This window comes from Gouania willdenowi, chromosome 7 (assembly GCF_900634775.1).
Source record: "Gouania willdenowi chromosome 7, fGouWil2.1, whole genome shotgun sequence".
Lineage (NCBI taxonomy): Eukaryota > Metazoa > Chordata > Actinopteri > Blenniiformes > Gobiesocidae > Gouania > Gouania willdenowi.
The window spans coordinates 13,290,700-13,315,776 of NC_041050.1; the positions used below are offsets into that span (position 1 = coordinate 13,290,700).

The 25,077-nt window shown below is 37.8% G+C and overlaps 1 protein-coding gene across 7 annotated transcripts in view; it reads right to left on the minus strand.

Moving 5' to 3' along the window:
- The window catches only part of znf512b (zinc finger protein 512B), a 36,839-nt gene extending 16,225 nt beyond the window's left edge, over nt 1–20,614 (minus strand). Inside the window, exons 1-9 of one of the 7 annotated variants that reach the window (XM_028452587.1) lie at nt 20,326–20,614; nt 19,675–20,083; nt 14,990–15,127; nt 4,841–4,920; nt 4,585–4,713; nt 2,550–2,725; nt 2,175–2,476; nt 2,020–2,091; nt 926–1,060 (exon numbers count right to left, since the gene is read on the minus strand). In XM_028452587.1, coding sequence (XP_028308388.1) covers nt 926–1,060; nt 2,020–2,091; nt 2,175–2,476; nt 2,550–2,725; nt 4,585–4,713; nt 4,841–4,920; nt 14,990–15,122 — 1,027 coding nt within the window. In that variant the 5' untranslated portion in view covers nt 15,123–15,127; nt 19,675–20,083; nt 20,326–20,614. Of the gene's footprint in view, nt 1–925; nt 1,061–2,019; nt 2,092–2,174; nt 2,477–2,549; nt 2,726–4,584; nt 4,714–4,840; nt 4,921–10,585; nt 10,668–14,989; nt 15,128–19,674; nt 20,087–20,325 lie in introns of those variants that run through there. The other 6 variants (XM_028452588.1, XM_028452586.1, XM_028452589.1 and 3 more) reach the window with 6 other exon arrangements.
- Between the last annotated feature and the right edge of the window lie 4,463 nt (nt 20,615–25,077).

Below are 25,077 nucleotides of genomic sequence, written 5' to 3' on the forward strand. Positions count from 1 at the left end.
TAAACGCGTGAAAATGTCAGCGTTTATAATGTTCGCGGACAAATGTGCATGTTTCGAGTTTCGCTTTGAGCACAGTTCCGGAGCTATTGTGTGCTCCCATCCGGTCTAACCGGAAGTACCGCAACGCGATCAAAATTGGGAACCGTAATCACAAAATACAATGAAAATAAACATTTTGCCACACCAAATAAGTCCAAAATAATGGATGCACACACCCAGACTATGTGCAAGCTGTTAAAAAAAGTTTCAGCTTGATCACACACACACGCACACACTGACTGACAAACAGACGTTTCTTACTTATATAGAGATTTCTTGTCATCTTTTCATGGCTTTATCTGCTGTTTTCTTTGGTTTTACCCACAGTTACCACATCCTCACAAATAGCATCCCATATTGTGTTTCTCCTGCTTATATTTAGCTTTATTGGCTGTAAAAATCGAGAATATGCTTAACTGCCTCTTCCACTGACACCTACACAATTTCATTTTGCGCCACTCCACCCTCCCACATTCCCCATGTTAACAACTAAACCGTGAAAAAACCTTGTTTGAACAGTATTCTAACTTTTGCGCCTGTTGTTAATCGTGCAGTTAATTCTCATAAATCACCTGCAAAAGGTAAAGAATCTTTTATCTTTATAAACAAAGGCTTTTGAGGTAAGACTGTGATGAATAATTACAGTTTCTTGCAAAAGTACACCATTCAAAGTTCAGCAATCATTTCATTATATCTTCTCAAGGGACAACTTGAGGAATTTTTCCTGGACAGCATAATTGCAACTGCAGATGGCCTAAACTTAGATATATCCAAGGTTCACTTCTGGTCTTGTTTCTTGAGAAGACATAATAAAATGATTCCTGAAATGTGAGGGGTGTACTCACTTTGGTGAGATAGTGTATCTGATGGAGGTCTCACTGCTCACCAGAGCTTGTAGTGGCTGCTTCCTTCTTGGAGGCCTGACTAGAGTTGAGTCTCCTATGAGCCTCGTCGCTGAACGCACCGCTCTCAGGCCTCCTCACACGGCCTGCCTTCAGCTTCTCCTCCACCTTAGTCATACCTGCACCACACACACACACACACACCATAAAAGTAGTACTCATTAAAGGCACTGGTATGCTGAAAGGAAAGTACAGACATCAAGCATAGATAAATCTATAAAAAAGGAGGCGTAATACAAAAGGAAGTTGCTTTTAATAATGCTAAATCAATGGCAGGTGGGTGGCAATTTAAGTAAAAGGAAGTGCAGGGACTGGAGTTTTGCAAATGTCTAGTGAATTGTGAGAAAAGTAATGAAAAGTAGCATCCCAGGCTGAATGTGAGATAGAGATCACTTTCTGTTTATCAATGAGACAGAGAAGTTGAAAAATGTAAATATGTATTTCTGTGGGATGTGAAAATGCTGTGTGAGCATATGATTAATTTACTCATGCAAGATAAGCCAGTTATGGTCTGTCATGAAGCATAACCAAAATGAATGCATTGTCAACATCAGCTTTGACATTGACTTGAGAAACTAGTTAGCGAATGTATGAAATATGAAAATTATTTTGGATTAGTCATAAACAGTAACATCTATTTGCTCCTTTCCAACCTTCGTTTTAAAAGCTACCCTTCTAAAACAATCAGTAAGACAGTATATACATTATTGGATCGAGGTGGTTTTTTAAACCAGATCTTACCTGATAACAACCATGTACAGTGGACATATTAGGACACCCTTAGGTCTCAGAGTGAGGTGTCAGGTATCAGGAAAACCTGTTATTTGTCAGACCAAACTCACTCATGTCTCAGCAAAGTTTCCGTCAAACTAAATGCCATCAAATGACACGGCCTCAGGCTTCAAAATAAAAGCCGTCAAACTCAACGGCCTCAGGACATAAAACACGACATGGCATTTTATTTGACGGAGGTTTTGCTGAGACATGAGTCCGTGTCGTCTGATAAATGATAGAGATTTTCCTGATACCTCACGGAGGATGTCCTAAAATGTACACCGTCCCGATGAACAGTATTCACCTTTTAAGCCAAAGGTTCCAGATATTGATGGCTGCTCTCCAGTGAACTTCTTTGGCGTTTTCTGCTTCCGTCCTGCATTTTTCAAACAGACAGCTTTGGTCACATTAACATGAGAAGCAAACTACAATGAGGCTATAACCCTGTAGTGCTCTTACGGTGCCTCATTCGCTCAGGGTCTTCGTCAGGAAAAGAGGAAGGAATGCTGCCACCCTCACTCTCACTCCCGCCTGCATCAGATGATGTGCTTAAGGATTGGGACTGCTGGGATTGCTGGGACTGCTGGGACTGAGGCTGGACCGTCTGTAAACGGTGAATCTGTTGTGACGGCTGGCTGTGGCTAAGCTGTTTCTTCTCGCTCTTCTGGTGAGCCAGCTCCCCGTTCTGTGAGGGTATGGACATCTCATGGGTCTTCTTCACTTTGAAAAACACTGGAGATGGTGGATTGTTCTCTATGGGTCTGTAGGGAGGACAGTTGTGCATGATAACAGTGAACCTCCATTTAATAAAAACTTGGACTGTGTTCTGTTCACCTTTTCTTGATGTTTGACTTGATGACGGTTTTGTGAAGCTTTGGTGACTCTTCCTTTGGCTCCATTCGGACTGTGTCTGGATGGTTCCACAACTTGTGCTTCTGGAGCCGTACCTTTGTAGCAAAAACAGCCTCACAGTATGGACAGCCATGACTCATCTTTTGAACAACAGTGGCCTGAGCAGACACAAGGACCGGGGATTTATAGTTAGCAACGTCCCCAGTGCAAGCAGTCAGAACTGAATACAGCTTTGACCCTAAATCTGCCACTAATAACTTATGGGCCTATACTACGAATAATTATATCCTGGATTTATCTCCGTTAGCGGGCTTCACCTAACCAAACATTCTCTGTCAGAGAGAAGCTGTACGATAGGACGATATGAATTTGCTAAGTTAAAGCTGATACCCGGAGTTTCTGAGAAATCTATGTTTATGTATCATTCTTTTGAAATGCAAAAAAATACCTAACTACTTTTACTATAGTCTACTGCTGGTGGTGATTCATATACATTAATGTATATAAGTCCAGCCTTCGTCTTATAGACCCCTATACAAATGTAAAAAAGTGCTGACTTCGCCAAGCCAATAGGCTTCGACTTCCTGGAGTGGGCCACTGTCAATCAAAATGAATGCATGTGCACCTTCACAACAGCAAATAGGTATCACTGAGCAGCATAGCATCATGGAGGAGGGCTTCAAAACTCCAGTTACCCATTCCACAATGGCCAACGTATAAAGCTTCTACTGAAAAAGAAAAGAAAAGTCCGGGTGCAAAGCTTGTGGATAAACGTCACCGAAACAGAATTTTCAACTTTTCAAAGATGGAGGGGCTTGCTGCTTTTAAAAGGATTCTGAACAGACCAGGATTTGGCGACATTTCTCATGGACAGGTAATAAACATGTTTTAATTGAAAGTTATGGCACTCTAACAAAAAATGTAGTTTTTGTAGTTACGCAACTTTGTTATGTTTCGCAACGCGTGTGCACAAACGTAGAGGCGTATCTTCTGGTAGATTGGCAGAGGCAGGGGAGGAAGTAGAGCTGCTGGGGGCGGGACATCGAGATGTTCTCTCAGAAACTCTGGATAGCAGCTTTAAGCGAGTTGATTTCAGCCTGGCTACAAGTGCACTCTTGTGACAGAGGTGGATATTGCAGCGTCAGAACAATCACAATCAGGATAAACTGGAGAGGGATTTACGTCACAAATGAGGAATAATTCTTTCAAAATATGAAGACTTAAAATACATAATTCAGACCAAACACAACACTGTTGCTGCAGTAAAAGTAGCAAGGAATGAATGCAAGAATTAATGAGATAAACGGAGAATAACCAGACACTCTGATAAGTTTCACTTTTACCTCGGCTTACATCATAATGTGGACAATATTTATACTTTATATAATCTTACAAGACTGAGGCTCACTGCGTCACCACAGAATACATCAATTAATTAATTAAATAATGTATCGGTCTGAAAGCGTCCAACGCATGCAGGCTTCATCAGCTGACTAGTGTAGGTCAGTCCATCAGATAAAAGTCGATACTGTATTTCCTATAGGATGTCATCGGTAAATGAAAGGATAAATATTCTCTTTCTGTCGGCGTCACATCAGATCCACACAAAGACGTGTTCACAGAATGATCCTCCTTTGATTGGACAGGTCGTTTTCTACGAGAAGTGATTGTTCAGGAGGCGGGGCTTTACTACTTGCTCGGATCTTAACCAGAACAAAACCTAGTTCCGACCAGGTTTGCCGTTCAGCCTAAGTTACCATGGTGATTTAGCTCCATAAGACATTCGCCAGCTTTGTAGGACAACACACACCGATTAAATCTGGGAAGTTAGCGCGATAAGAGGAAATCCAGCTTCGTAGTACAGGCCCTAAATGCTGTTTGGAAACATTTCATGTTACAGAAAAGGAACAATTCAACAGTGAGCATCGAGGGTTCAATTTGGAACATCTACCAAGAGGATGTTTTCATGAAACTTCACAGTGATTCATTTTTAATCTTTTACAGGCAGGGGACTTACCCCCTGGCAGCGTTGATAGTGGTACTTGACGCCATAGATGCTGGGAAACTCTAACCAGCAGCCTGAACATGGGCATCTAACCCTGGAGCGGCGTTTAAACTCTTCCTTCCATTGTACTGTCAAATGGGCCTGTTCAAGGGTGAAGAGAGAGAGATGACGTGTAATTAGTATTGTTATTGTACATATTCAGAGGGAACTGTCTACTGTGCAGAAATAATGATATCCATTTTGCTCGTTTAATGGGGAAAATACTCACAGGAATGCTCCTCAGTTCCTGTAATTCAGCTTTTGGACGACCTTTCCTCTTTCCCTCGGCTGTCTCTTCACACACAGGACCTAGATAAAAGGTTAGAAAACATGTTGGTAAAACTAGAAGCAGCAATGAATGTTATTCAAAGTGTTCTTTTAAAAGTAACTTTTACTTCTGCATAGCTCAAAGTTAGTTTTAAATATAATTAAAAAAATAAATAATTAATTACTGTGGTAATCTTCATGAACTAACTTAATACCTTCAAAACCTCAAGTTTATTGCATGTATTCAATTTTGTTGACATTGAACACGCTGATTGGGACACACTGCTCAAATAGAAACACAAAGGGACTACTAACTACCATCGCAAAACAAGGCAAAGTGCAGGAAAACACTTGACACATTAGGCACATGCTAAAGCTAGGTTTTTCAACCTTGGGTTCGTGACCCTATATGTGGTTGCATGGAATTAAAATGGGGTCGCCTGAAATGTGCAGTAAATTATGAAAAAAAAATTCTGATTAAAATAATAATTTTGTAATTTTTTGTGTTATTATTTTTCAAATGAAAACACCACACACAATCTCCAACAACTGTATTCTATACTTTCACCCCCTCAAATATAATTGTAGTTAAAGAAAATACAGTATAAAAATTTAATAATTAAATAGTCAATAAATAATATTAAAATTATATTTTTGTAAATGTTTTAAAATTATTATTATTAATCAAATGAAAACACCACACACAATCTCAAACAACAATATTCTAGTCCTCAAATATAAATCTAGTTAAAAAAAATACAGCTTTAAAAAATAATTAAATAATCAAATACCGGTAATAATAATAAAAAAATAATAATAATATTTTTGTAATTTTTGTAATCATTCTTTTTCAAATTAAAACCAGCACACAATCTCAAGTAACTGTATTCTATACTTTCACTTCCTCAAATATAAATCTAGTTAAAGAAAATACACTATAAAAATGTAATAATAAAATAGTTGAATAAATAAATACTGGTAATAATAAAAATAAAAATAAAAATGATATTTTTGGATTTTTTTAATTATTATTTTCAAATAAAACCTCCAAAAAAATCTCAAGGAACTGTATTCTATACTTTCACTTCTTCAAATATAAATCTAGTAAAACAAAAACACAGTATAACAATATCTGAGCTGGCGCATCTGGTCACTATACTGTAGTGCTACTCTTAACACTGTATCGCAAATATGATCAAAAAGTGATTTGAAAAAGAATGAAAGAAGTGATATCAAAATGGGATCACGACCCAAAAAAGGTTGGGAATCACTGTGCTAAAGGCATACATTCTTGTAGTAAAATTTCTCAATTTCAAAATAAAAGTACATGAAGATGAAAAAATAATATTTTTAGAAAAAAAATTACAATTATTATCAGTGTACAATGTAAATGTAAATAAAATGATGAGCACAAGGAAAGAAAAAGACTTAAAAAGTTGAAGTTTTTGTAATTTTAGTTCTGGTTCAAACATGGTCAACTGTTCCCAAACTGTAGTTTAATTATTGATTTCTTTTCTCAAATTTATCAAAGATGATGAACATTAGACTCTGGCAACCAGTACAAACATGAGCAAATGATAAGGAATACACACACTTATAGTAGATGGATTTGAAGCCAATGAAAGCGACAGCAATGCAGGAAAACGCCTCATGTTGAGCTCAATACATCATCTATACATTCCTGGTGCTTGTATAAATCTTTAAAATTGACGACTGCTGACTAACTGCCTCAGACTTCCCTCCATCTCTCATACTGATGCTTTTACCTTTTTCACCTCATTTGGAGCTTTCTTACATTTTCCCCTCTTTCTCCACACACACTCTTTCCAAGCTTTCGCTATGGTTCCCTTGCCCTCTTTTTCCTCTAAAATTAGACCTCTGCATTATCTACGCTGCACTCTATTCCTTCCATTTGCTGTACTTGGGAGGTAGGGAGTTAGGTGGATGTTGTGGAAAAGGGAAAAAGAGGGCGACAGAAGAAGGAGAGGACAGTCAAGGAGAGGCCAAACGCAGAGGCTGATGACTCCGACCGTGCATAATACTGAATGACAGTGCAGCAGATAGCAGAGTTCTTCCTATACAGTGGGAAATATTTTTAGATGTGCCCGAAACTGCCCAGCAATGACTAGGACCAGATAGGAAAGCATTCTCATCCTCATCACTTGAAGAAAAATAGTTAGAAGACTAAATCAATGAGAAAAGAAAAGTCCATTTCTGTGTAAATGGACGCATTGCGTGTTCTATTTCTCCCTATTGCCCTTACTCAGGTGTGACATGGTGTCTACTTTACCCTGCAGATGCATTACGAGCCCTAGTGTGCACCAGTCTTGTGTTGCCAGTTTTAAGCAGGTGCTAGGGCTGGGCAAAAAATCCATGTAATCGATTTATCGAATTTGTAGATAAAACTATTTTGATTTTGCAAATCAAGCCTTAGAGAAGAGTTTATTATTTTCTTAATTGTAATATTATATGTTATGAAATATGTAGTTATCTGATTTCTTAATCAGAAAATTAAAGCTACTGTGAAGTTGCTGTTGCACTTTTGCTTAAACCTGGGTTAAAACATGAAATAGTTGAATGACAGAGCCTCATTTACTTTTTATTTTGGGATTGCTCTATGCATTTTAACTCTTGAGGACAATCACAGCAATAAAGTTGCACTTTTGACAATATATCTGATGTCTGCAGTCATTTTTAAGTGCATTGAAAAAAAAAATATTGAATCGAAACTCAAATTTTTCTTTAAAAAAATCTGAGATTTTTTTTTTTTGAAGGCAAAATGGCCCAGCCCTAGAGGGTACTAGATTATACAAATGGCTCAGTTTAGTTATTATTATACATGTGATACAAAATAACAACTGGCTCATGTTTGTTCATACAAAATCAGCTATTTAGAGTGCAAAGATCAGCCTTCAGCGCTACACACTTTTCTCTACATTAGTGGTTGTAAAGTCTATCAGGAGCCCTCAAGGCTCACCTAACATGACCTTACTTTCACTTCCCCCTCTGTGTTTTATTACACACTATCAGCCTTTTTTTCTTTATTCCCTCATTTGTCTTCTTTCCATTTCTCACTCAGGCAGGCAGGCCCAAACATAGACATGCAGATTATATTTAATCCTTAACTTTACAATAACCAGGTGGAATGAAAAGACCAAACAATATAAAGCTAGAAAAAGCCCTGCAATATTGGCTCTGGAAAATATGCTACTACACAAATTTGATACTACACAAACAAATGCACAAAAGCATTATCAGTGTGTGCATGGAAATGAGTGTATTAATATTCTCCAGAGCCGTCTGGGGTAGCAGCTGCAGAGGTGATGCGGTTCTATGTGCAGTCAGTGCTGGTGTTGAGGAGGAAACTGAGCATACATTCTAATTCCTGTCTGAGAAAATAAAGGTCTTGTAAAAGAAAGGCGTAATTAATGAATTCTGCTCCTGGGAAAGACGTGCGCTTGTTGCTATGGGAATTATACCCACTTGTTAGTTACCACAATCAGAGGCCTCTTAACAGCAAGCGGAACAATTAGGCCCACATACAGTATGCTACGATGACGCAGGGCAACACATGAGCCGATGCACACACATATGCTGGGGTTCGACTTTCTTTAATACGGGTGAGATGATCTAACACAGCCACATCTGTTGATATTAAGATAAAGTTATGTGATATCCAGAGGTGAAAGTAACAGATTAAGTACTCAATTTGCTTTTATGAGTCTTTTTTTAAGTTTATTTAATTCATAAATCAGTAATTTTACTTGTGCCTGAGTCAGTTTTAAAAGAAGTAATTTGTTACGTTTTCACACCTAACTGTTACGGAGTAAATTATTATTTTTTGTTTTAAAATGATCAACGGACATTGTGAAACTACAACAAAATGAATGACCAGACAACAATCAAATGCATCACATTGTAGCCGACCAACCATATTAAACGTAATGCACGGCACCAAAACACAATTGAATGCTGGTTATTTCAGCCTGAGATTTTTTTTATTTATTTATTTTGAATTGATTTCATTGGTGTTATTTTATTGGCAGTGGTTACCCGTACGGTTGCCGTATCAATATACTGACATTCTATCCATACGCAGCACTCCTCATTGGCCAGTTTAGGTCACGTGATTAAGACTAAACCAAACCTTAAAGCTAAAAACTTTCTATTTTATTTAAAAAAAATAATTGTACATTTTGACCAACCTTTTATTTCATACAGATGCTTTTTCGGAAAATAAAATTATGTTCCAACTGTGCAAGATCAATTCCTTTTTAAGTTTATACATGACATGTTTACTGTATGCAAGGGAACTGTGGCAACAATTTATTACTAAAAATAAACGTGGGGAATGAAAGTAACTGTAGTAACTTTCACTAGTTTGAGTCCTATCTAAGTGAGCTCATTTTTACTTGTACTTGAGTATTTTATGTATGACTTACTTGTAATTGAGTACAATTTCAGTCAAGTAACAGTATTTCTGCTTGAGTAAGAGATATCAACCGTACTCTTTACATCTCTGGTAATCACCCTACAATTAAAGCAGGGTTCCTACAGCTTCAGTCAAATTAAATTCAAGACTTTTCAAGACTTTTTAATTCCATTTGAAATTAAATTTAAGACCAACGTTACAGTAAACAAAATTGAGGAAAGAAAATACCACATCAATTACATAGATTTTTTCCGGTGTCTAGTGCAGACGTGCAACTGGCGGCCCCCGAAGTAAACACATAAAAATACACAAAATGATAATAAAATAACAAATAAAAAAACTGACTCAAATAATCACCATCACTAGAAATCTATGAAACAACAAAAATACAAAAAACTAAACCATTAAAAAAAATAATTTCCCCATGTAAAAATTGCTTTAAGCATGATGCGCATCTGCACAGAGTTTTGTTACTTCTTCCACTGTCGTGATTGCGCAATGTTATGGTAAAATCTATATATCTTTTAAAAACAAAGACTAATTAAAATCAAAAATCGTACTTGGATGTGTTAAAATTTAAGACATTTGAAACACTGATTTAAGACATTTTAATGACAATTAAGGCCTTATTTTTAGATTAATTAATTTAATGCCTTTCAAGACTTTTTATGATCCGTGGGAATGCTGTAAAGCCTTTGTTTGAGTGTTAAAGAACCCAGGTCCATTGTAACAACTCTAAAGCCTGGTTAGGGAGAAAACAACTGTTGAGCTAATGTCAGAGTATGACTTGACTCCCAGCTGTCAGCAACTGATGACGCACGCACACACGCACACACACACACACACACACACAGGTTAACAGCCAGAGATGAGCGTAGACCCAGGAGTGCAGGCAGTTGTCTAATGATCTGAAATAACACGAGTTCTCCTAGCTACGACTACGGCTCCTCCCGCTGCCCTCCCTGAATGCATGGATTCACACATGACCCACACACAGACACGGGTGCGAACACACAACACTCATTTGTTTTCCCTGACAAACACTCACACAGAAGCCTTTGTCTCTTCCTGCACAGTAGGTTTGGGACACACAAGTACAAAACAATTCCACCCAGTTGTAAGACATGCTTTTTCTGATAATACACTGCAATACACACACATTTAGACATTCCAACATCCTTTGCTATTTTTAAAGCCATTTCTTTTTCCCACTTCACCCCACATAACACTAACACACACTTGTGCGTGACAGAATCTATACAATCATATACACACCTTTAGAAGACCTCCCCATATTCCCTGTGATTACACACAGCGTGCAGACAGAGCTGTGAGGACAAGTAGCACCAAAGCAGCTCCTCTATCCAGACACTCTAGCTAAGTGAAAGAAAACCAGACTCTCCGTGTGACTTACTCTGTCTTTGCACCCCCCCTTCTGCTATTCTCTTTCAGCACTCCCTCTCACTTTCTTTGTGAGTAAAACGAGCTAATCCTTTATATACTGAGCAACTCCTGCTATTAGAAAAATGTGTTTGTACTGCCATTTCTTAAATTTATTGTTAAATTATATAATTATATAAATTGTAAGCAGAGTTGGAATTTCTTTGCTCGTTGTTCAAACTTGAGATTAGTCACAGAGTCGGAAGAAATGTTTCTTCTTCACTTAATAAGACATTTGACAAACACGGCGCACAGTGCTGTAGTGGTTAACACATGCGCCTCACAACAAGAAGGTCCAGGGTTCAAGACCTGAGGTGAATACTTGAGTCCATTCTAGGGGTGTATCAACATAGTCGACCCATGATGCGATACGAAATATAATATGGGGCTCAAAATACAAAATACTCACGATACGATATAAAAAATTAAGAAAAAAAATCCCAATGAAGAGTAACAAATGTGTAACAAATCTTTGTTGACGATAAACAATTTAAATGGAAAAGTTGAAGACAGGTAGACACTTGGTTGGAGTTTGCATGTTCTCCCCGTACTTGCATGGGTTTTCTCCGCATACTCTGGCTTCCTCCCACAATCCAAAAACATGACTGCCAGGTTGGTTGGAGTCTCTAAATTGCCTGTAGTAGTGAATGGGAGTGTGATTGGTTGTCTGTCTGTGTGTATGTTGCCCTGCAATGGATTAGCGCCCTTTCCAGGGTGTTCCCCCATCTAGCCCAATGATAGCTGGAAATAGGCACCAGAGGGGGTCTGCTGGTGCCTGTTAGATAAAACAAAGATATTTTGCAAGGCAAGAAATATAAAAGGTAAAAAAAGAAAATCGCTATTGTGAAAGCTCTCGCTGACGTTGTCGGAAAGGTTTTGTGCATTGCATTGTGGGACGTTGAGTCCCACAGATGGCTGCATGGAAGAGTTTTTACTTCATTCTATCAACCATTGACTCAGATATGGAGGTGCTAGGCTTTCATCCCAGCTGCCACACATTTGTTTGCGAATCGATCTGGTGCAAAAAGCAGTGCCCAATCCTCAGGTCACCAAACCAGACCCCCTCAATGCCCTGCCTGCGCCTAGAGGTTCTGTTCATAAGAGTTATGAACAGAATCGGTGACAATTCTTGATGGAATATAACCATCATGAGAAACAAGATCAACTTACTGCCGACAATGTGGACCAAGTAAATTACAACATTGAGATATTTTTCTCTTAATTTGGTTAAGGTAAAGTTATAATTAATTCATTAATTTCTTGTCTAACATCTAAACAACTCCAAATACAAATGCAGTCTCCACTGTTCACTGTACAAAAACAATATAGAACAACTGTCTGTAATTTTTTTAAAGCTTTCAGTTGCCTTGTGCATGTAATGGCCTATATAAATAAACCTACCGTGCCTTGCCCATTTAGCCAACATTGACATATATGTCTTTCATGCATAGGTTTAATGACAGGGGAAACCAGAGTACACACAAAGCTGAAAGGATTGTATACAAAATCCATATAAAAAGGTTTTATTTCCACCATAACATTGTAATCCAGGACTAATTGCATATTCTAGCTTGATAGCAGTTTACAAAAGGTCAACCTTGAGTTTCTCTTCAATAACCAGACATTACCAGTATCAATGCAGAAGCAGGGCCTGATTGGCAAATCTTACAATTAACTTACAACATAACTTAATTATGTAGTGAAAAATTGTCCTCGATCGTAAAGGATTAAGGAAGGCTTTCTTATTTACATGTAGCACAGGGCCAGCTATGTGGTGAGGTGGTAAACACCGCCATTGAAAATAAATAGAACAAACAAAATGTTTTAGTGTCCTTGATTGTAACGTGTATGTCCTGGTTATTTACTGGATGACATATCTATGATATATAAGAACATAAGAAATATTTTAGATTTTGATGCCGCTTGAGCTTCTGTACAAGAAATGACTTGGTGAGAGAATTCTGAGCTCACCACACCCACTTGCCATAGGCGATCAGTTTACCACCAACACTAAACCACATGTAATGCTTCAACTGGCTACCTTGACAGCTTCTTCAAACCAACAATGATTTTACTGTCCTCTTCATTTACTGCATGCTTCATATTATTGAACCCCCCAATGTAGTGTCTGATGCTGATTTGGCCGACAGCCAACAACGTGTTTAGTGACATTCAATCCAAACAGCTTTGCATGACTGGTCACATATATGACCCGTGAATTCTTGGGAGACGACAACAGTTCCCCCAACAAGGCGAATAAATGTTTTTTTTAAAAAACACAAGACTGACTTCACAGGAGTTTTTAAAAGTAACAAATAAATTAAAAAAGCATTAGTGTAAAACTAAATTTGATGTTACATTAAAAGGTTTTGCATGACAAAAGCTTGTTTTTTTTGAAGGATAGTAAAAATGTATCTATGTGTGAAGAAGACAAACAATGCCACATAAAGGACAATGCAGACAAGACTATTGAAGTACCGGTAAATAAAAAAAACCTCAAACAAACATTATTCAATCTCAAGCTCTATATTCTTTTTAAAAAAGGCCATTAGGTAGTAATGATTGTAGTAGTGGGGATTCAACAGAAAGTGGCAGTATTAGAGATTTTTGAACAGATTTGTAGGAAGTATTGGCTGACAAACAAGTAACGCGAAGCGTGAGAAAACATTGGAATAACAAAAAACGAGAGGCTATTATTGATGCTGAGGAAAAAACACAGGGTCAGCAGATGGCATCGCTGGGCCTGGCATTAAAGTCCTGCTGTCATAAGGCTGTCATTTGAAACCTCATTGGTCTTTGTGCTCGTATGCATGCATGCACGCAAAATTAATCCTCACACCTGCATTTCCTCCACTATCACACTTATCCCCCATCTTGCCTCATAGCTGCAGAGATGCACAAAACAGTCCTAATGAACAAGTGTCATTGACAGAGTGAGATTTTGCTTGATTTACAATTTCAATGATTCAAAAGAGAAACCATCTTGCAGTTCTTTATCATATTATCCATTGCATTAAATCCCCTGACTGGCTAGAGCCATAATAATTCTGAGCTGTTTTAACAACATGTAATGGGAAGTGGACTGTCATCTTAAAGTCTACAGTGGTCAGTTCACCCGTTTTTTTTTCTCTCTCTCTCTTTATTTAAAATCAGGCACCAACATGACACAGAAACGCCTTACATGCATGCTTTGGGACAATATCACACATCAACTTGCTTTGTTACACCAGGAAATAGGTGACTGAATATACATAAATCATCTGAAGCATATAACATATGAAATTATAAGTATTTGACTTGATTCGCTATTTATTTACTTGTATGGTATGATTTCAGGAAGTTTAATAGCCAGCAAAGTCATCTGAACAAGAAAAGATGAAGAAACATAAAAGTGTTAAGTGATGCAGATATGGGGAATCCTTGAAACGGATTTTGGGAAATGTTGAAACGGAAAATCAGAGGCCCTTGGCTACCACAGCAAAGGAAACACATTTGTAATTTCCATGGATCAAATTTCTCAAAACCACAACATTACACATGCAGAAAACAAGTGCAAAGTAGGTTATGTGATCCAAAACTTTCTAATCTGTTTATTAAAGTCAGCTTTGTCTGTTGACAACAAAAAGCACAGACAAAAACAAGAACGTCCACACGCACTCCCTATGTATGAAAAACCAACCTGTGGAGGTTGAATATTAACACAGAATGATAACTGCAGCACCTAGGCCAGTATTTGTGCTGTGTATCTGGGAGAGGCTATTTTTTTTTAGCAACAAAAACAACTGGGTCACGTTAGATGAGCCCCAGTTTTCCAGGCCTGCTTTTCGCTATTAACAGGCATAATGATCTGCTGGTTATTGGATTGAAAAATAATTCCCCAGCCTGGCTCTCAGTCTCTTTTCAAAAATCTTCCATCCCCACCCAGATGGCTCGGAGTTTCACTCATGTTAACGTTTGGCAATACTTGGTTGGTTGGGTTTCTCACTAGGCAGAAAAATTACTGTACTTTCCACAGCCTTATATGGTGAGAGGGATAGAATTACACTGACGGTGGAACCATTCAACCTTAATAAAGCATAATCCATTCACAGAAGAGTAAGGCTGATCAAATCCTAGACTAACAACAACTAGATTTTGAAAAGCCAAAGCAAAAAGTCAGACTATTACATTCAAATTTTAGCAAAAAGCTAAAGCTACAGACAATTTCCATCAACTTAAGTCCCTTAAAATATCACTCACTGTGTCTGTTGTTGTTTTCAGGATCGGGTATGGTCCGGACATGCTCTTGAGGATGCCCATGCTTCAGGGTTTGGACCCTTGGGGGCCCTGATGAGGACAGTTTCCCGAGCCGGGGGCCACTTGGGTTTTCCATGCCTGCTGTGATGAAAGGGTACAAACATATAAGATAGACAGATAGCCAGGGGCGATATCAGGAGGCTTTGGACTGCTCAATAGCCCACTCCAATGTTTGTGAAAACATTACGAGCTGTCTAGCACATCAATAGCTTTTAATGACGCTGTCTCATTGTTCTATAATAGAATCTTTCATGTTGGCCATCTGCGATATTGAACAAAAGGTTATTGGGGTGGAGGCGTGCGCATTACATTACAGTGATAATGATAGTGTGACCTACCATGGTCAACTATGTTTCATTTCAAAATCAATACTCTCACTACACACAAGAGCCTCATACGTTTCCCATTAGACAAAAGGTGAGTCAAAGACGGACATCGTATCAAACAGCTCTGTCCTCTAATAATAATCACTGGGAATAAAACTATTTCCAATGACAGGCCATGAGATTGGCTTACATGATCCAGTTTTCCACACTAATCATTGGCCAATTCCTATGTCGACAATAACTCAATTTGTAACATTGTTGATCATTCGTTTACAAATGTCACATCACCATCAGCACATATCAATTTAGGCTCCCTGTGGTTGAACTCACATTTCCCATCAGCATGGAGCAATCTAATGAATAGAGGCAGACAATCAGTGATTATGCAAACTGATACTGATTACAAACCCTCAGTTTGGTAGAACTTGATGTCATATTCATAATGAATTACAACAGCAGCCACTAAGGGTCACATTGTGGGGGCTACTCAGTGTCTTTGGCTCTTCTTTCCTTGGTATTAAATGATCACAGCACAGCACCTGAGGAACCTTAATTAATACATTTGGCCCCTAATGGCTTGGGTATAGGGCTGGCCGATTTTGCCAAGAAAAAAAAAATCTCTGATTTTTAAAAGAAAAATTTGAGTTTCGATTCGAAATGAACTGCAGACATCAGATATATTGTCAAAAGTGCAACTTTATTGCTGTGATTGTCCTCATGAGTTAAAATGCATAGAACAATCCCAAAATAAAAAGTTAATGAGGCTCTGTCATTCAACAATTTCAAGCTTTAACCCAGGTTTAAGCAAAAGTGCAACAGCAACTTAAGAACTCAGATAACTACATATTTTATAACATATAACTTTACAATCAAAAAAATAATAAACTCTTCCCTCAGCATCTCAGCATAGTACGAATAAAAAATTAAACATGCCTGTGGCACACATCACGCTAGGACAGGGGTGCTCAACTGGTCTCACCCTGGGACCCCACATTTTGCCACGGTCATTAAATCGTGACCCACTTTATTTAGATTTCAACCAACCAAGTTTAGTTTTTGAAAAATAGCTGTTGAAAACACACATAATCCTTTTTAAATCATAAATCTATATATTTTCCTGTGCAACATGCAGTTCACAGCATGTTTGTCAAAAGAAAGGTTTCTTTCAAAATAAAAGGCAAGTCCAACATGAGAGACATTAAGTATTTATTTATTTTTGACCAGCTGTTGGCGACCCACCCAGTACAGGTCCACGACCCACTTTTGGGTCCCGACTCACCAGTTGAGAATCGCTCAACACAAGGACGGAATGCGGAAAAGTCCGAAAAAACAGTGGTGGAAAAATAAAAACATTTTTTATCTACAAATTTGATTAATTGATTAAATCAATTTTTTTTTTGGCCAGCCCTACTTGGGTGTAGGTAATATTTTGTATTAGATGTGTCAGTAAGTGATTAATGAGTAGCCTATTTCTCAATCATCCTTGCAACAATAACAGAAGGCCGTTGAAGGCTGTTCCTGAAACTTTGGGGAACTCCAGATAATCTGAGGCAGTTTTTCTGTGGTTTCCGCTTTTGCACCTTATGAAAGAATTGTTCATTTACCCTTTCTTTTTGCTAAACTGTTTGTTTTATCAATCAATAGGTTTTAGTTGGTTACTGGAAGAGAGTATACTGTATATATATATATCTATTGTTTATTTATTCATAGCAGCGTGTTGGGATGTCTCCTGTGCGAGCTGACTAAAGGTGTCTGGCTTTCTCTTCTCCTCACACTGCCACGTTTACTGAGCCTTCATCAATATACGGTAAAAATTTACTATGAAGGTTTCAACCTTAGTCTTAAAACTAAGTGACAACTACTCACATCTGTTTGTAAAACCAACTGACAAACCAAAAAGAATCTCAAACACCAAACATGGTTCACTATCAGCAACCTTAGCCTATCTGTTTGTTTGGTTAGGTTCAACAGCTGCTTGCTGTAGTATAAGATTACTGATTGAATCACCTTGCTAATACAAATAAGGAAGAAAGATCTGTTTTTTTTCCCCCTGTGGCCTAAAACATGGATCAAATTTAGTGATTAAAGCTCAGAACCAGCAACTAGTGTGTGCTAGTAAAAAAGAAATAACAGTCAACTCTGTAGTTCTCTTGTAGATGACAAAATTCTTGATCCAGGGATATATTTACGGTGTTTTAAATATTGTTTTTCAACTTGGTGAAGACAAACATACAAGATTATTTCTATTCATGCTCAACACAACTCCCTATTTACTTTTGGTAACTTTTTTTAAACATAATTTGTTCACCATAGCGGAAGAGTATGAATCTTCTTTATAATAATCAGCAAACCAACTCTCTAATGGCAAAGAATAATTTGAAATTTAATATTTCCAAAAACAACAAGGGACACGACAGACAAAGTCAGCCGTTTACTTGGGAAAGACCATTCATCTTCTGACATTCTGTTAGCAAAGCATCCTAAAAAGGACAAGTTTATTATGTGGTAAACAAAAAGGACAGAGTTTTCAATTCAATCTCCCTCTTTAGCAAATAAAACCTTTATAATGCTCTCTATAACTATAAACTATTGTCATTTGTTTCATAAGGGTCATAAAGATCTTTGTTTAAAAAAAAATAAAAAATAAAAAATTAAGATAACTTGAATTGTTATTTGCACTTTAAAAGTATAATTTGTTTTTATTGTTGTTGAAGTTATTTTTTAGAGCCTCTACTTTATTTAAATGTATTCTATTCGATTGTAGAATATTTTTAAGGTAAACTAGTGGTTATTTTGCACATTAAAAATCTATTATTTTTTTAAATATTTATTGGATTTTTTGATGTTATTTTCCAGGGTCTTTGAATAATTTTTTTTTTGTAGAATATTCTCATTTTTCAGGTTAAAATGTATGTTACCCATTGGTTAATGAATTGGTCAGTTTCTCGCATACCTACTGTTTCTGACTATTGTTCTGTCTTTGAGTAATATCACCTGATCAAGTCTTTTCTAACTTTCCACACTACAAAATAAGTAATAAAACTATGTATGGTTCGTGCAAATATCGAATCGGATTGATATCGGTCTCGGCCAATACCCAAGGCCTCAATATCGGTTTAATATCTGAAGTGAAAAAGTTGGCACCCCTATTGGATATGCATTGTTGTCTCCAGACAGTCCATCAAATGGCAGAGAAAATGACTTTTCCACACATAATAATAATGCATTGGGTTTTATATAGCACCTTTTCATAGACACTCAAAGCGCTTTACATTGATGAGCATTATTCTTTGGTGGTAAGCTACTATTGTGGCCAGTTCTGGGGCACACTGACAGAGGCGAGGCTGCCATAGTGAACCATCGGTCCCTCTGACCACCACCAACACTCACTCACACACCACATTCATACTAGACAATGTGGGTGAAGTGCCTTGCCCAAAGACACAATGACTTGGCTAGAGCGGGATTCAAACCCCCCAACGCTTCGGTGTTTGGACGCCCGACTCAACCACTGAGCCACAGTCTCTGCCACATCAAAAAGCTCCTGCAAACAACTTTTGACTTAAGACTAAATTATAGATAGAGAACTGGCAAACTCCTCAGAAAGTCCAGGGCCATCAGGTCAACAAGACTTGTCATAACAATATTATAAATCCTAAAACACACACATTTAACCATAATTTCCATTTATAACCCTGGAATAACTATATTACCATCGCAAGATATAGGTAGGATATTCAGTTGTTTGTAGTAGGTTTTAAGCTGAGAAAAAAGGATAAAATCATTATGAACATTGGATGCTAAGCTATGTTTATCTGATTGTTTGATTCCAGCTGAACAATAAGAATAACTAAGAATTTCCTCAACAAGCTTGTCTGCATGCCAGCCTGAGGCTTGAAAATTAAAGAAGTGAGCCAAGTTGTAGAAAAAATGTTTGAGAAACAAACAGATTGTGCATCAGTGTTTTCCTATTGACAATTATTTAGAAGAAAATTATGTTGAACCTTTTTAGTTACTTTGAATATTTGTTTTTGCTTTTTTTTAAGCAAATATTTTCACTGAAGTAATAGTTTGACTGAGCTACTATTGGAGTAGTATCTTTCACTGAAGTAATAAAGGTGAGTACTTTGACCACCTCAGGACAAACTCTGCTGTGTTCTTGTAAAACTACTTCTCTCCAAAGTAGCAGGTAGACTAGAAAACACGTGGCCCGCTTGTCAACAACCACATGTCACTGAGCGGTAGCTGTCATCATGATCAAAGGACACCGCTCTAACCCTCCTCGTGCCCGGCCACACCTACCTGGTCTGTGGGGTGAGTCACCCAGCAGGCAAGGGGGGGATCCGGTCTCCACTTGAGGGAGGAGAGAGTCGGGTTGACAGCCACCAAAAAGTGATGTTTTAGCCAATAAAAGTGGCGTTACATGGCAACCCCGCCTGCTGCGTGTCAAACAGCGGTCACTCTGAGGCTAGGCTCCGTGGTCCGGTTCCCTACTCCCCTGGTTCTGCAGACGTCGACGACGACGACGACCAGGTGGACGAAAATAACCCGGGAGATGAAAACACACTTTGATCCGCACAGCCCCAACAAATCCAGGACACTTCCACCTTATCTGTGCAGCCGCTTTGCCCCCCTCCTTTCCTGCATTTATATGTCGCGCTGTCTCCGCGAACAGTCCAGAAAGGTCCACGAATGACAGCAGAGGTTCCGTCTGCTACCAAGAAAAATATTAGGATATGGAACGGTTTATAAAGGCAGTGAAGCAAAATGGCGACTTTATTACGAAGGAGGAGTAAAAAAAAAAAAAAAAAAAAAAAAATCCTTGCGCTGACTGAAGCCAAAGGGAGGCACAGAAATGTGTTGAGTCGTGCAGTATAATAATAATGTCGACGGAAGGAGTCAAAGGAAGGAAAGACAACGCCGAGGGACGCTCGGTGCGGGTCGGGTTCTTACCTCGGGTTTAATTCGGGATTCGCGTGCGGTATTAAGAGTAACGTGTCACGCGCGTATCCAGTACTCCACCTTTGACAGCTGCCACCACACAGTCCACGGACAACTTGCAAACTCTCGCGTTATTATTCTGTGATTATTCCAGAGGGGTCGATGTGAGGCTGCGGGGCCGGGAGAAGTGGCTGCTGCAGCGGCGGAGCTGCACCGACGTGACGCCGCTCCGTTCCTCTCCTCAGTCCTCACTATAAGCAGAAGCACAGTAGAAACTCCTGACATCAGCCTCGGTTTTACTGTTTTAATCCGGTCCCTGCTGCTAAATGTCCTTCCTGTTCCTCCTCCTCCTCCTCCTGCCTGTGGGAACCTCCAACATCAATGCTCACCAGGGTTGGGGTCAATTTCATTTTTCAGTCACAATTACGTTTCCAATTACACGTGTTCATTTACATTTCACTTGCAATTACAGTGAACAACATATTTTCCAATTACAAGTAAATAACAATTGTTTTTTTTTACCCTCAGAAAAGTGAATTACAATTAAGTTCTCAATTTCTAAATTTTGATTCCAATTAATCACAATTACTGAGCCTAAAATGAATAACCTAATAATAGTTGACCTGTCTCTTGTGTCAGCTTTCTGTTAGCGTCACTCATAATAACAGGTCTTAAATCAGCTGTAAAATACATTAAAATGTGGGAAAGCCCAATATGAAACATATTCTAATAATTGTTAAATCAGAATTGACAATTTTTATAGCATTTTTTTTTTTTTTTTGGCAATTACAATTACAAAAGTAATTATCTGAACTCAGTTACAATTTAATTATGATGAAGACATTTTTTTTTTCCAATAACAATTACAATTCTAATCACGCTATAATTGTAATCAATGATCAATTACGCGATTACATTTAGATTTGACCCCAACCCTGATGCACACCGAGGACTGTATACAAAACATCTGATTCAATTCAATACATTGAGATAATCCCATTAATCTATATACCAATTCCTACTTTTAATTAAGGTCAACGCTCACACATATACCATAAATCCCATCATCTACGTAAACAACAACTTGACAACACCAGCACCTGCTGTTAATACACTACTGAATATTCAATATCTGTAGCTGCAAGCTGTCTAAAAAGCTATAATGTGCCCACTCTTCCTGCACAGCTAATAATAAATGGTTCACATATGGCATTCTGTCACAGCTCACTGCTTCATCATCATCATCCTCACCTCAGTCACTTTCTGTCAATCTTCAGTAGCTTGCTCTGGGTCTTTGGTGCCTGTCATTGTGACCTAATAATATTACCCATCATCAGTGGGAATCATCAGAGCCATGATGTCATTAAGGTGCAGAAACAGTAATTAAAGCTGTCAGTTGAGGGCAGTAGAGACTCGTGCTTATAATAATGTAATAATAATATATCCCTTCATAGAAATAACGTTTAATGTGATGCCCCACAGGATGTATTTTACAAATAAACATAATATTTGCCAAATAGGAAAAGTTTTTCAACTGTAGTAATGGAAAATGTGCCATATTTGTTTTTAAACTGTCTAAGCAAACAGCACATATTGGTTTTTCAATATCTGTGGAAAAACTGTTACCGATGTCGACCGAGCTTATATTTTATGCGTCGATAATATCGCTCATCTCTAAATAATAAAAAAAAAAAATATTATGTATTATTACATTATAGTCAACATTATTATCCCCTAACCCTAACCCACAAAGTATGAATAGGTTCGAGCTTTTCTCAGAAACTGTTTTAGATAGGACAACCAAATTCGGTATGTGTGGCTTTAGGGTGTCAATACCTTGATGGAGTTTGAAAATGAGAAGCGCGCAATTATTTTTTCCAGTTATTGCCCTTGTTCTGGTTTTTTTTTACTCTGACAACTTTTCTCAGAAACCGTTTAAGATAGGATAACAAAATTCGGTGTGTGGCTTCAGGGTATCAATACCTTGATGGAGTTCGAAAATGAGAAGTGCGCAATTTTTTTTCCGGAGTTAATGCCGCCCCTTGTGACGTTTTTCTTTTCTCTGTTCGAGGTATCTTCAAAGGGGACAGCTTTTATTACAAACCATTTAAGATAGTTAGTAATTTTATATTCTGATGTGATAATATTTTCTTATGTATATATCTAAGTTCTTAGATTTAGGACATTTAGGAAAAGGTTGTGAGTTAAAATGACGACCAATCTGGCGGGCGATGTTGATGACTATGTTTTCTTGTTGTTGTTATTATTATTATTATTATTATTACTCTCTGCTTTCATATTGTGTTGCTGCAAATGTGAATTTCCCCTCTGGGGATCAATAAAGGTGCATTCTATTCTATTCTATTCTATTCTATTCTATTCTATTCTAGCATACATTTAAAAGGTCATAAACAGCTCCATCAGTATAATACAGACACCACCTTTAAAATATATATTTGATCCGGGGATCAAAAAAGGTGTATTATATTCTATTATATCTATACATTTTTTTTTATTGGTTTTGTATATGTTTATATTTTATGTTTTTTGTTTTTATTGTGCAATTTCCTGTCTTGCAACACATTTTCCCTCTTCCTATATATGTACTGTGTACAGGACCATGTACATACTGTATATATTCCTATTTATCTGCTGCTGAAACTCTGCAAATTTCTCCTTTGTGGGACGAATAAAGGATATATTATCTTACTTACATAGTTTATCTTATTTTATCTTATAAGAAATGAAAAAAGAGCATACATTTAAAAGTTCATAAACAGCTCCATCAGTATAATACAGGCACCTTTAAAATCTATTTTTGATCCTTCAAAAATATGTTGATTTTTGTTAAAAAACTAAAAAAGCACAAAAGAAAACAACAACAAACCAAAGAAACAATAGTGTAACTAAGGACAAAGGCACACACACGTCTATTGGTAAAGATTACAGACCTGTGCTAGTTTCTGTTTGTGAATCTTCCACAAGAGAGCAGTGCAGTCCTTTGGTAATAATTTCACTTGTTGGTCTCACCACAAAGCATTACAGTATCTGTTTAAGAAAGAAAGAAAGAAAAAAAAAAAAAACAGGACAATACATTTGTCTATTTTAAACGTTGAGCCATTTGGTTGTTGTATTCACATGGGATTGCATGGTGCAGGAACCTATCCCAACTTTCTGGAACGTCATGGTTCAAACCTGCCTGGTCACATTATTCTAGAGCTTTTTAAAAACATTATATTCAGTTAGAAAGGCTTTAAATACCAACATAATAATGGCAAAAGCAATCACTTATCAGCCTTCACACACACACACACACACACACACACACACACACACACACACACACACACACACACACACACACACACACACACACACACACACACACACACACACACACACACACTTTAAGTGACATCCTATAATCTTAAACCTTAATCTTTAGGTCCAGGAGTGTTTATGAGAATTTTTGACATTTTTTTCCAGAAGTGTAATTGAAAAGGCCTGACTTACTGTCACCATACAGTTTCATCCTAAAGACGTTAAAGCAGTTTGAGGTCAGGACTCTGTGCAGGATTACATTACAAGACCACAATTTCATTTAGCAGATGCTTTTATCCAAAGCAACGTACAAGTTAGGTTTAGGGACTTGCTCATCATCCCAAAGTGATAGATTCAAACTGGTGACCCTTTGATTGCAAGCCCGCTTCTTCAACCGTTATTCCACCACCGCCCAAGGAAGGACTCACCAAATATACTCGTTCATGTTTTTATGGATCTTGCTTTGTGCGCTGGTGCTCTGTCATGTTGGAAAAGAAATGGAGCATCTCCAAATGTTCTCACAAAGGTGGGAGCATCAATGTATCAAAAATCTATTAGTATGCTGAAGTATTCACAGTTATTTTCACTGGATCATCAAATTCCTTCAGAAATGCCACGCTATTTTTCTCCTTCAACCAAATTTATAACAAGAGCCAAGAGCACTCAGAGAGCGCAAATCTCCACCAAGAACCAAATATCCTCTTTGCCAGATATTGACAATTATCTGAATCAGTGATCCTTATCACGGTACCCCCATTAATAATGATACAGTTAGTCCAAATGTTGCGGTGGACTGACGCCGTGTCCATGGTGTACCCCTGCCTAGCGCCCTAGGAGAGCTGAAGATAGGCACCACCAGAACCCTGCAACCCTCAAAAGGAACAAGCGGGATGGATAGTTCCAAATATATAAGCACCCCCATTTTTTCAAAAAATCAAGATAAAGTACTCAATCCGGATCCGATTCGGATTGCACTTGGTGGGGTAATTGAGGAATCAACCCGACATACAGTAATTGAGTCCAATTTCATAAATATTGGTCAATTACGAACCAACATGAATTTTTGGAATTCATCAATGATGAAAGATAGCAATGTTTTGTATTTATTTTTTTTTTTTAAACTGATTCATAACCTTCAATAGCACAGGGTCTCTCTTTGGTTGAAATATTGTCAAAATCCATTCAGTATTTTTGATGTAACCTTGCTAACAGACAAACAAATACATATACAGTAAACACCCATGAAAATATTACCTCCGAGGCGGAGTTAATAATCATAATTTGTTGCTTAATATAGGACACATCTGTACTGTGCTAGCGTCCTGTGGCAGTGTACATTAAACTTCTGCTTCCAACATTTAGCACTGAACTTGGTGGTTTTTTTTGGCTTGAATGAAGCTGCTCGGCTATAAAACAAAAACCTATAAAACTCTCCATGCACTG